Below are 12455 nucleotides of genomic sequence, written 5' to 3'. Positions count from 1 at the left end.
GTGAACCGAGCCTTAGACAAGACCCTATACGTACCAAATGTAAGACACTTTGGGGATCTCATTTATGTGTTGTGGCATTGTCCTAAGTTATACCGATACTGGGAGTCCGTGGTAAATGCTCTCTACTCTGTTTCCAACCATTATACAGTTAGATCCGAAACAATGAACAGTATATTAGGCATATTTGATGAAGTCAGTTTACAAGCTCCTCAGATAGAGGCAGTCTCTTAGGCATTGTTTCAGGCCCGCAAATTGATTCTCCAATATTGGAAAATTCGTCCAACCAGGGAAGCCTCGCTATGTAATATAGGACTTACTTTAAGGTATGATAGATTCATTTATTTCCACCATGGATGCCCAGAAAAGTTTGAGAAACTATGGAGGCCTAGTTGGCCAACCTGGGTCAAATCTCTCTTGATCTGGTACAACACAGACTGTTATAGATAACCCTACTATGTCTAGTCTGCACCTCCTTGGGTTGTAGGGTTGAGATGAGTTATGGTATGAGCCGAGAAGTTACGATGTCTCCTCTTCTGGTATCGATGTTTTCTATACACTGAATCAGTGTTTGTATGTTATTTTCTACTGTACTGCACATTTTTTCTTTAATTAGCCATTGGCCATATGCGCTGGATTTTTTTGATCACTGTATTGAACTGTGTGTTTGTAAGTTCAAAAATGTTTTTACTTTATGTAAAAAATAAAAAAAAGGATCTCCATATCTTATTGTCCTATAGAAATATGTATATTTGTGCTCCATTTTGCAGCCCAGGCCAGTTATCTAAATCCAGTAGGCATGTTACTCTACCAATGCTGAAAAGAAATCCCATGCAGAATCAAGACTGGTCACTTGATGAAGAGCGGGAATTTATTCGAGGACTCTCAGAAAATAGGTGGGTGTCAAAGGCTCCTAAAATATCTTCTTGGTGTTGTAAAACGATGACCATCTTTTAGCTGATGTAGTTTACAGCTCTAGCTTTGAACTTACTCTAGGATGGAGAGGCATGTGGATGCTATATTCACCAACACATACAGAAAATTCCTGGGCCAAATCTCAGCCAGGCGCTACCTGCAGAACATGATGGGAAAACGATTGGGGTAAGTATGAATTTAGGTTTGGGATCATGGAAGATTTGCTTTTTAAAATTACACCTGACACCACTTTCTGATTATAGGCAAGATTACATGGAAAGTCAGTTTCAAGCTGACAACAAACGAAATCCTAGGATATTAAGAGACACAATTGCATCAGTTTTGGTTGGCCTGTAAGATTTTTTTTTTTTTGCTTTAAAATTTGTCAAGTATTGGTTGTTTTTAAGGGTTTGTCAGAGAGCTGTGAATTAGATGATTAGAAAGGAAGCAAAAAAAAAGTTTATACTAGCCTTTAGGTACAGGTACTGTTGGGGAGGATGGGAAGAAGCATCGTACTTACCATTTCAAATCAATTCTGTATGGAGATAATTTTTTTTAATAGTGAACTAAATCCTGTTCTGCAAGATCAATGCTACTTGTGGTTTCCGCTGCATCCCAGGAGCCTCATTTGTACTAGACACCGCATCTCACAGTGCAACGCAGATGTCTTGGCAACTGATTGGAAGGAAACTGCATTGCATTAGTGAAGCGATGGATGCATGCCTCTACTTCTGTTTTGATAAATCAAAATTTCCATAGAAAGGGGGGCACATTGAGCATGGTCTGCAGGCATCTGATCATGCCTGTTATCAAAACGTAAGATTAGTTGTCCATAGACATTGAAAATTCTGACCACTGTCAATTAGTCCACATTTACTAGGTTAGTTCCATACACAATTCCATTTTTGTTGAGCCTCATGTTGGCCTCTGCTGAACCAAATGCAGCATGCAATGTTCGGGCTATGCCACCCCACTGACTTACCCAGATTCCTGTGAACATTCCAAAAGTGGCCTATCCACATGAACTAGATTCTTTGGTTTTGCATTGTACATGTATTTTAACACCAACGTACTGATGTGACACATTTTATTTGTCCACAGGAAGAACCCAGACTGGAGCGTAGATCAGTCTTAGCAGCCATAGACCTACACACTAGCAGATTATTTTCCTTTTTTTCCCACAAGAAGAGGATGCTGTAAATAAAAGTGTTGAAAAAATACATCACCCATCAACATGGGAAAAACAATTCAAGCTTTTCTGGTGTCTGAAATGGTGAACATGTCAACAAAAGTTCCTCTTAATTTGTTTTGTTGAAAGTCAAAATTAGTTTTGTTAAATAAAAAGAAAATGTTTTATGAAGCAGTCTGTTTCTGGCCTCCATGGGGTTGATGGATGTTGCTCAATTTAGGTAGGATATTCTGGCTAATTGACTTCTCCATTGCTGATAAACCTGACCTCCGACAGGTCCCCTGTAAAGTACATGCCACTTAGTTCATGCTTATGAAGTGGCTGCAAGTCTGTGGTCCGTGCTTACAGTATGAGTAAATGAAAAACCTGGAGATCACCAGCACTGAGATGCAAAAAAGATGAACACAATATTGTATAAAAAAAAAAAAAAGAAAATGCCAAATTTTTTTTTATACACTAGCCTGTAGCAACCAAATCCATATAGTCTCTAGTTTTTCAGGGATACCAGCCACATTCAAGCATAAATAAAGTAAAAAACAGAAATCACATACTTGCTTCAAGTTTCAATTATCAGTTTTATCTTTTTTTTTAGTCCCCATAATTACCATAGAATTGTTCCAAAGATCCATCTCCATTCATACCCTTTATGCCTGTGTCTACAATTTATTCTACTCTTTCAAAATCTCCATTCATAGCCAAGCATAGACTACAAATGTGATGACAAATGATGAGCCTAAGTGAAAGAACATATCCTTGGCATCCCTTTAGACAAGCATGTTCCATCTTGATGGCTAATGGATAGTCCAGACTTTAGCTATGCTGATCAATTGCTTTATTACAGTTCCAGAAGCAGGTCTAATAGAATGTAATCAAGCAACTGATGGGCATATCTATAACCTATACCAGTGACCAGCTTCCTCCTCTCGCCCTTAACATGCATGTCTGGCTCTAATGAAACAGAACAGCGAGTGGGGACACTACCAGGAACCGTGGGAGATGTGCTTTTACAATGATCAGGAAGTGGATGTATCCCCTCTCCACACAGCTCTGCTCTATACACAGGTTATGTCCAGCAAACTGATGACTGCTACTGTTGCAAGGTAATAACCAGGCATTCACAACACAAAAAAAGGTGATTTATATCTTTTGTAACTACTGCAGAATATATTTAGAAAGTTTTTGTGGTCAGAGTTCAGCTTTAAATGCACCTTTATCATGCAGCTGTAGCTACGTTCCTTATTTACCACAGAATTCCTAAACTGTACAGGAGATTTTAGCAGATTAATGCTAATGAAACTGTTTCAACTGAGCCAAGTTTGACCTAGAGGACCTGAGCTCTGGAAGCTGTGCCCAAACAAAAAGGCAGGCAGAGGGCAAGTTTCAAGTCACCTGTATTACCTAATTTTCCCAGCAGCTGAACCATTACTTTGTTACACAATTTTTTTTGATTGTGGAGATGGCCATCTTGGCAGCTTTTGCTTATTTATATTAGAGCTATCGCCATGATGACTGGTGGAATACTAATCAGTCAACAGATGAAAGAGAGGTCCATAAAACATGGATCCACAGAATGATGCAGATTCTTGCACTGCAGTTCTCTTTTTCAAAGAAAACAGTGAACAGCATCACCAAATCTCGCCCCAAATTGTGAGATACTAAAGCCCCGTACCCATGGGCCAAATATTGGCCGAAACAGGCCAGTACAGTAGATACTGGCCTATGTGTACAGGTCCTTGTTTGACATAAGCCTATCTCACAACCGGCTTTTGTCGAATGAGCTTGCTGGAAAACCAGCGTCCGATCAGCACTCACAACCAATAGTTGCGAACGCTGACCAGTGTTTTCTGGCAGGGGGGTAGTTAGCACAGAAACCTCCTCACGAGGTCCTTGTTTGACAGAAGCCTGTCTCACGGACAGCTTCTGTCGAATGAGCTTGCTGAAAAATCAGAAGCTGATCAGCATCCGAACAGTTCTCGCAACCAATGGCTGCGATCTCTGACTGTCGTGTTCTGAAAGAGGGGCGGTTAGTACAGAGACCTCCTCACGAGGTCCTTGTTTGACAGAAGCCTATCTCATGGACGACTTCTGTCCAACGAGCTTGCTGAAAAACCAGCAGCTGATTGGCATGTGATCAGCGCTCACAGCCAATGGCTGCGAACGCTGACCAGTGTGTTCTGTCGGGGGGGCGGCATTTAGTACAGAGACCTCCTTGCGATCTCCTCAGTTGTTTTCTGGCTGAATGGTAAAAAAAAAAAAAAAACTTACCATGTGTACCAGGCTTAATATGTAGCAGTACCTTAGATGATGCCACCCAACAGACATACAGCTATGAGGCTATAGGCACCGACACAGGAGGTCTTCACCTTTCTCAACCATGGCTCCGTGATTCCCTAGGGCCCCCCCAGAGGTTTCTAGGGGTTCCCTGAGCAAGAGGCGATGTTTGCCCTTCAGATAAATTCCCACTGACACCCATGATGTTTCTAACTATCTGTAAGAGGAGGATTCTTCCCACTGCCTACAAATGTAATGAACAATCTTTCACTAAGTATCACACTAATGTTCAGTGAGCTGTAGATACAGTAAATATCAGCAGGGCCTCCCTGAGGCCGGCAAGTTATTCTAGCAGTCCTATCATGTTAAAAAGGATGAGAAACGCTGCCCTATGCGCTCCCATGTACCAAGAAGTGCACTCCTATTTTTCAGGAGCAATTTATTTTATTTATAGAAGAGAGAACCTGTGTCAGGTTTTATTTGTTCTGTTGACTACTGTCACTAGGACAAAAATCCCAATTAATGTTTCCATTGGAATGGGAGGTTAGGATAATGTAAGGGGGATTTACATTTTCTGTTGTGTCTCCACAACTGAAAATTAAGAAAAACAACCCCCAACAAGACAAAGGCAGTTTTGCTCATTTTGGCTTTAACTGCTAAAAATTGTAAAAAAAAAAATATAAAATACATCTAGAGATGAGCGAATCGAACCAGGCGAAGTGGAATTCGTTTCGAATTTCAGGAAAAATTCTATTCGCGGCGAATCCGAATATTAGCATACTTCGGGTGCGCAAATCGGATTTTTCCCGATCAGCCGGCAAAAGTGTCCCTGCAGAGAGCTCCGCTATTTCTGACAGTTCCTTCACATGTACAGCGGTTGAAACATTGTATCTATTTGTTTCCATTTAGGATACAGATGTTTTTATTCGGAAATAGATACAATGTTTCAACCGCTGTAAATGTGAAGGAACTGTCAGAGAACTGTCAGAAATAGCGGAGCTCTCTGCAGATACACTTTTTGCTGTACTGGAATACTTCTTCTTTTCATTCTTCTTTTCATTCTTCTCATTCTTCTTTTCTTCTTCATGAGAAGAATGAAAAGAAGAATGAAAAGAAGAAGAAGAATGAAAAGAAGAAGAATGAAAAGAAGAATGAAAAGAAGAAGAATGAAAAGAAGAAGAATGAAAAGAAGAAGAATGAAAAGAAGAATGAAAAGAAGAATCTTTTCATTCTTCTTTTCATTCTTCTTCTTTTCATTTTCATTCTTCTCATTCTTTTCATTCTTCTTTTCATTCTTCTTCTTTTCATTCTTCTTCTTTTCATTCTTCTTCTTCTTCTTCTTCTTTTCATTATTCTTTTCATTCTTCTCATTCTTCTTTTCTTCTTCATGAAAAGAAGAATGAGAAGAAGAATGAAAAGAATGAAAAGAAGAAGAATAATGAAAAGAAGAATGAGAAGAATGAAAAGAAGAATGAAAAGAAGAATGAAAAGAAGAATGAAAAGAAGAATAAGAATGAAAAGAAGAAGAAGAAGAATGAAAAGAAGAAGAATGAAAAGAAGAATGAGAAGAATGAAAAGAAGAAGAATGAGAAGAAGAATGAGAAGAATGAAAAGAAGAATGAGAAGAAGAATGAAAAGAAGAATGAAAAGAAGAATGAAAAGAAGAAGAAGAATGAAAAGAAGAATGAGAAGAATGAAAAGAAGAATGAAAAGAAGAATGAGAAGAATGAGAAGAAGAATGAGAAGAAGAATGAGAAGAAGAATGAGAAGAATGAAAAGAAGAATAAGAATGAAAAGAAGAAGAAGAAGAATGAAAAGAAGAATGAAAAGAAGAAGAATGAAAAGAAGAATGAGAAGAAGAATGAGAAGAATGAAAAGAAGAATGAAAAGAAGAAGAATCTTTTCATTCTTCTCATTCTTCTTTTCATTCTTCTTCTTTTCATTCTTTTTTTCATTCTTCTGAGGATGAGGATGAAGAAGAAGAAGAAGAAGAAGTAGGATGAAAATAAGAAGAATTCCAAGCCGGGAAAAAGTGTATCTGTCAGAAATAGAGGAGCTCTGCAGATACACTTTTTGCCGGCTTGGAATTCTTATTTTCATCCTACTTCTTCTTCTTCTTCATCCTCATCCTCTTCTTCTTCTTCTGAGGATGAAGAAGAAGAAGAAGTAGGATGAAAATAAGAAGAATTCCAAGCCGGCAAAAAGTGTATCTGCAGAGCTCCGCTAAGTGTATCTGCAGAGCTCCGCTAAGAAATAGCGGAGCTCTGCAGATACACTTTTTGCCGGCTTGGAATTCTTCTTCTTCTCATCCTTCTTCTTCTTCTCATCCTTCTCCTTCTTCTCATCCTTCTTCTCCTTCTCATCCTTCTTCTCCTTCTCATCCTTCTTCTTCTTCTCATCCTTCTTCTTCTTCTCATCCTTCTTCTTCTTCTCATCCTTCTTCTTCTCATCCTTCTTCTTCTCATTCTTCTCCTTCTTCTCATTCTTCTCCTTCTTCTCATTCTTCTCCTTCTTCTCATCCTTCTTCTCATCCTTCTCCTTCTTCTCATCCTTCTCCTTCTTCTCATCCTTCTCCTTCTTCTCATCCTTCTCCTTCTTCTCATCCTTCTTCTTCTCATCCTTCTTCTTCTCATCCTTCTCCTTCCTCATCTCCAAGGGCATTTAAATTAAAGGTACAGTGTTCTGCACTAATATAAAGGCTCTCTGAAGCCTAGAAACCCTTTTTATAAGTTAAATTCGCATCGAATCGAATTTCTTCCTCAAATTCGGCGAATCAGCCGAATCGAATTTTTGAATAATTCGCTCATCTCTAAATATATCACTAACAAGATGGCACAGACTGATCTAGTATAAATATACACAAGCAGCATGTACTAATGACGGCTCACTATGAGTGTACAATGATGCAACTAGGTGCAATTACTCACTACTACATGCTATTCTAGCATCATAAGGAGCCAATTGTTTTATCCGTCAAAGATCAAATGCTACTCTTAATAACCACAGTGCCTTGAAAAAGTATTCATACCCCTTAACATTTTCCACATTTTGTCATGTTACAGCTAAAAACGTAAATTATTTTATTAGGATTTTATGTGATAGACCAACACAAAGTGGCACATAATTGTGAAATGGAAAGAAAAGGATAAATGGTTTTAAAATATTTTTACAAATAAATATCTGAAAAGTGTGGCGTGCATTTGTATTCAGCCCCCCTTTACTCTGATACCCCTAACTAAAATCTAGTGGAACCAATTGCCTTCCGAAGTCACCTAATTAGTAAATAGAGTCAACCTGTGTGTAATTTCATCTCAGTATAAATACAGCTGTTCTGTGAAGCCCTGAGAGGTTTGTTAGAGAAAACATTAGTGAACAAATAGCATGATTAAGGCTAAGGAACACACCAGACAGGTCAGGGATAAAGTTGTGGAGAAGTTTAAAACCGTGTTAGGTTATAAAAAGAAATCCCAAGCTTTGAACATCTCACGGAGCACTGTTATATCCATCATCCGAAAATGGAAAGCGTATGACACAACTGCAAACCTACCAAGACATGGCCGTCCACCTAAACTGACAGTCCGGGCAAGGAGATCATTAACCAGAGAAGCAGCCAAGAGGCCCATGGTAACTCTGGAGGAGCTGCAGAAATCCTCAGCTCAGGTGGGTGAATCTGTCCACAGGACAACTATAAGTCGTGCACTCCACAAATCTGGCCTTTATGGAAGAGAGGCAAGAAGAAAGCCGTTGTTGAAAGAAAGCCATAAGAAGTTCCATTTACAGTTTGTGAGAAGTCATGTTGGAGACACATCAAACATGCAAGAAGGTGCTCTGGTCAGAAGAGACCAAAATGGAATTTTTGGCCTAAAAGCAAAACGCTATGTGTAGCGGAAAACAAACACTGCACATCACCCTGAAACACACCATCCCCACCGTGAAACATAGTGGTGGCATCATTGCGGAGATGTTTTTCTTTTTCTTCAGCGGGGACAGGGAAGCTGGTCAGAGTTGATGAGAAGATGGATGGAGTCAAATGCAGGGCAATCTTAGAAGAAAACCTGATAAGAGTCTGCAAAAGACTTGAGACTGGGGTAGAGGTTCACCTTCCATCAACAACCCTGAACATACAGCCAGAGCTACAATGGAATGGTTTAGATCAAAGCATATTCATGTGTTAGAATGGCCCAAAGTCCAGAAATAAATCCAATTGAGAATCTGTGGCAAGACTTGAAAATTGCTGTTCACAGACACTCTCCATCCAATCTGACAGAGCTTGAGCTATTTTGCAAATAAGAATGGGCAAAAATGTCCCTCTCTAGATGTGAAAAACTGGTAGAGACATCCCCAAAAAGACTTGCAGCTGGAATTGCAGCAAAAGGGGGTCCTACAAAGTATTGACTCAGGGGGGCTGAATACAAATACACACCACACTTTTCATCTATTTGTAAAAAATATTGAAAACCATTTATCATTTTCCTTCCACTTCCCAATTATGTGCCACTTTGTGTTGGTCTATCACATAAAATCCCAATAAAATGCATTTACGTTTTTGGTTATAACATGACAAAATGTGGAAAATTTCAAGGGGTATGAATAAGTTTTCAAGACACTGTAAATGCAGGTGATTGGAGTAGCATTAACTGCAGCAGGAAAAATTGTCTATAGCTTGGGTCTAAAATGGGTCTAGTTCTAAAGAGACATGTCAGGATATATGAAAGCTGCAATTGCGGTCACCTTGAACAGCTGTGGACATCAGGTGTCAGGACACTTCACCGCCTTTAGGTTGATTCCAGGTCAGTAACTCAATTTTTTTTTTCCACGGAGGTGTGAAAAAACTTCAAGTATACAAAAAACGTGCAAGTGCAAAAACACACACACAAAAAAGTGCACTTAATGGTGTGCTTTTGTCCATCCCCCCAGAAGGTAGGACCTTTACCCTGATCCCCTGGGGCGCAAGGCTCCTGACAGGGACAAGGGGTTTCCAACATGGTCCACCTAGCCAAAAAGCCTGGCAAACCCCTTTCCTTGTGGCTACTAGGTCAGGGAGCTCTCCCGAAGAGAGACCCCCCCAGGAACAGGAGAGGAAGGAACCTAATGGCCACGCATCCTCCCCCTAAGGCAGGCCTGAGGACCCACACCCCTCCATCCTAGTGAGAAAAAACCCCCAAAAAAACACAAAAAGTGAAAGGTGACAAAACAGTGAGGAAAAAAATAAATAAGTGTCCCTGCAATTGTGCACTGGCTAGGCCCTGAGGCCCGTAGCAAAAGAAATTGCCCTGGACTTAGCCAAAGGCCTAGCCCTAAAAGGCGCAGTGCAGAAAAAGTGTTTAGAACAGTGACCATTTCTACTTTTCACACTTGGGATCCCACCCCCATGTGCTACTAAGAGCCCCCCCGGAGGTGACCACTCTCAGGGGGCACTGCTCCACAGACTATGCTTCCCCAGACAAGGTAGACCCATTCAAATCAGGAAGAACTGGGCCCCTCCAGTTTTCCCAGGGAAATTACTCCCGGGCCCCAACAGACTGTGGGTACCTTGGTTTCTCTTCCAGCTGGTACTAACCTTCAGAGCCACCATCACACCAGCAGGGGTTCTATACAGCCAGCCATCCTCGCCAAAAAGCAAGAATGACGGCGGAGCGCCCCTACTGGACACTGATCAGAACAGATGCTACACTTGATCTTAGCCAAAAGGCAGAGAAGTGATCAGGTCAGTGACTCATTAAATAGTAAAACAAAAAAGAGTTGGTAGCCCTGAAGAATGCAGCCTCAAAACAAGGTAGTTGTCCAAATCTCAAGTTAGTGTGGTCTTTTGCCTTGTGTGTTCCTTCATGCTGTGGTATATTTTGAGACTTTTACTTTTTGGTCAGCTCTATTGTTGTTCCCATGACTGTATGAAATTTGTTTAAATAAAGAAAAAAAAAATCAAGTTAAAGTGTCAGGTGTAGCAGTGAGATTAAAATGAATCACAAAGCAATCAAATCCCTCTCACCTTCCAATTTATTTTCTGGAGAAGAACATATTAAAGTCCCAATTCCTCTCCTCCCCATTTCACTTCTGGTGCCCCAAACACAAAAAAAGTGCCAGCCCCCAACCACTCAATGTCAATGGTTTGTCAAAGTATGAAGCTGCTCAAGTGACCAACTCAAGCCAACGTCTGAACCGCGGCCTCCCCAGGCAGAAGATGAAGTCATCAATATCTGGAATGGATCTCACAGTGGTTTCAACGTAGAAGGGCAACAATAGTATGGAGGGACTGTCACAGGACGATCAGTGCAAAAGACACAAATTTGGGCACATTTAAAAAAAAAAAGAAAAAAAAAAATCAATAGGGACTGCAGTTTGAACTTGTACAAATGAACCAGCTCTGGCATCTTAATGTGTTTTCTTTGTGTCCTTTTCTCCACTTGTGGGTGTTCTAAAGAAATGAAAATACATAGTAATACATGTTAAAATAAAAAAAATGAACTACAATAAAACTTTTTTATATTAGTTATTAGTTTAAAGTTGCTGCTAGTTCTTTTATTAATAGGCAGGTCCAGACTCACACCTCTACCAATGGAAAAAAGCCAAGACAGCCTTCTGGAAATTCACCTCATACACAGCCATCCATCTCTTAATATGTCCACAAACATTGAACCACTAAAGCATAAAACCAAACTGCCTTTCATCAATATAGCTATCATATTTGGGGTTCTTGAACACTGTACTGATGTGTGAACATCAGATTCCTGGCAGAAAGTTCCGGTTTAAAACCATGAAGATGAGCTGCACAGTAAATGCAAACAACAATTCTTCTAGTTTTTCCTGAGATGTGGCATATGCATGTAAAAAATACTGATCAGCAAAGTAGATTTTTGTATTTTTTTTTTATTGATCTATAAGCAGTACCAGTGTTCACACCTGTGTGTACAGGCCCATTAAAAACAATGGGCTGCATTTAGATTAGCTGGGGAAAAAAAACAAAACAATGCCTGAATGCCTAAAAACATGTCTTTTTAGCCATCCGTGTACAAGTGTCTTTATTTTCAGAGCTAGGTTTTCATATTCTATCACCATCATTACCTGTATCTTGTTTACAGTTTGTGTAACTGGCCATTTTAGGTTGGTGAAGGGCTGAAAAATGGGCTCACTGGAAAAACTTAACAGCTTCACCTCAATATAAGATAGGGAGTTGAACAAAAAAAAATAAAAAAAGGTACGTATCCATAATTGTAACCTATGTCAGGAAACAAGCATGTAAAACAATACCCTAGTGAGGGACATTGTCATCTCCCTAACGTGGTTGTAAACCTCAGACATGAAATCTGAACAAGCATATACAGTATTTCTATAGTTTTTACTTGCCTGTCTCCAAAGCACTGAAAGTCATTTCTCTCTGCTGTCTAATTCCCCTGTGATCAGTCCCTTCTTGCAAGTTGTACTGACACCAAGAGAAAAATGGTGACAAGGGAGGGACCTCCAGCTGATTGACAGCCTCAGCTCTGTACCTGTGTGCTGTATGGAGGGAGGTGTGTCCCTTCCCTCCAATCAGCTCTCAGAGCTTTTGTACAGTCTATAACTGCAACTCCCTGAATTGCCACTCTGTGAAAGGTCCTTTTCATCTCTGAGTCTTACAGGGTTGTATATGACAAATGGCTGCAAATAAACAGGTACAACTGATGTAGGAGGACTTGTTTCATCTCTGTGCATCACCTGAGGCCAGTCACTTCACTGGATATATGGAAGGGATTACAACCACTTTAACTACATCAATGGTGACTACTGCTAACTCACTAATAAAGTTGGCTTCTAAAAAGAAAAAGCCGTCATTCACAATTAAAATGTACTTTGGGCTCCATCGCCTTTTTGGCCCTAAAATATGTTCATGTCACAATGCTTTTGTATCGGCATTTTAATATAACAAAATTATCATTTTAAATAAATAATGCGTGCTGCTTCATTCATAGTGCAGTTCATCAGAGTCCCACAAAAATCAGCACTGGGAGAGGGACAGCACAATGTCTCCCTTCCCATGGTCTCAGAGAGACATCAGCCCACCTATCTCCAGATGTTTAAGGCTTTGTGATTGATCCAGGTGAAACAT

At 40.0% G+C, this 12455-nt stretch overlaps 2 protein-coding genes and 1 pseudogene across 3 annotated transcripts in view; 1 reads left to right on the top strand and 2 right to left on the bottom strand.

Annotated features, from left to right (window-relative positions):
• GHRH (growth hormone releasing hormone) overlaps positions 1-2272 on the top strand; it is a 38490-nt gene extending 36218 nt beyond the window's left edge. Inside the window, exons 4-7 of the mRNA XM_089673443.1 lie at positions 768-893; positions 994-1098; positions 1176-1265; positions 2014-2272. Of these exons, the coding sequence (XP_089529569.1) occupies positions 768-893; positions 994-1098; positions 1176-1265; positions 2014-2047 (355 nt within the window). The 3' untranslated portion in view covers positions 2048-2272. The remainder of the gene's footprint in view (positions 1-767; positions 894-993; positions 1099-1175; positions 1266-2013) is intronic.
• Positions 2273-9956: 7684 nt separating this feature from the next.
• On the bottom strand, positions 9957-10076 carry LOC149465818 (U2 spliceosomal RNA; annotated as a pseudogene).
• A 275-nt stretch (positions 10077-10351) lies between these two features.
• Positions 10352-12455, bottom strand: part of RPN2 (ribophorin II) — a 59349-nt gene continuing 57245 nt past the window's right edge. For both annotated transcript variants that reach the window (XM_089673355.1, XM_089673356.1), the window contains one exon: positions 10352-10787. Coding sequence is in view for 1 of the 2 variants with exons in the window: in XM_089673356.1 (XP_089529482.1) it covers positions 10745-10787 (43 nt within the window). In the remaining variant the exon portion in view is untranslated. The remainder of the gene's footprint in view (positions 10788-12455) is intronic.

The sequence above is a fragment of the Staurois parvus genome, unplaced genomic scaffold (genome assembly GCF_062004578.1).
Source record: "Staurois parvus isolate SC_StPar_1 unplaced genomic scaffold, SC_StPar_1.0 ptg000137l, whole genome shotgun sequence".
Lineage (NCBI taxonomy): Eukaryota > Metazoa > Chordata > Amphibia > Anura > Ranidae > Staurois > Staurois parvus.
Note: the sequence above shows the minus strand (reverse complement) of the source record. Positions and strands in the feature narration are given on the sequence as shown.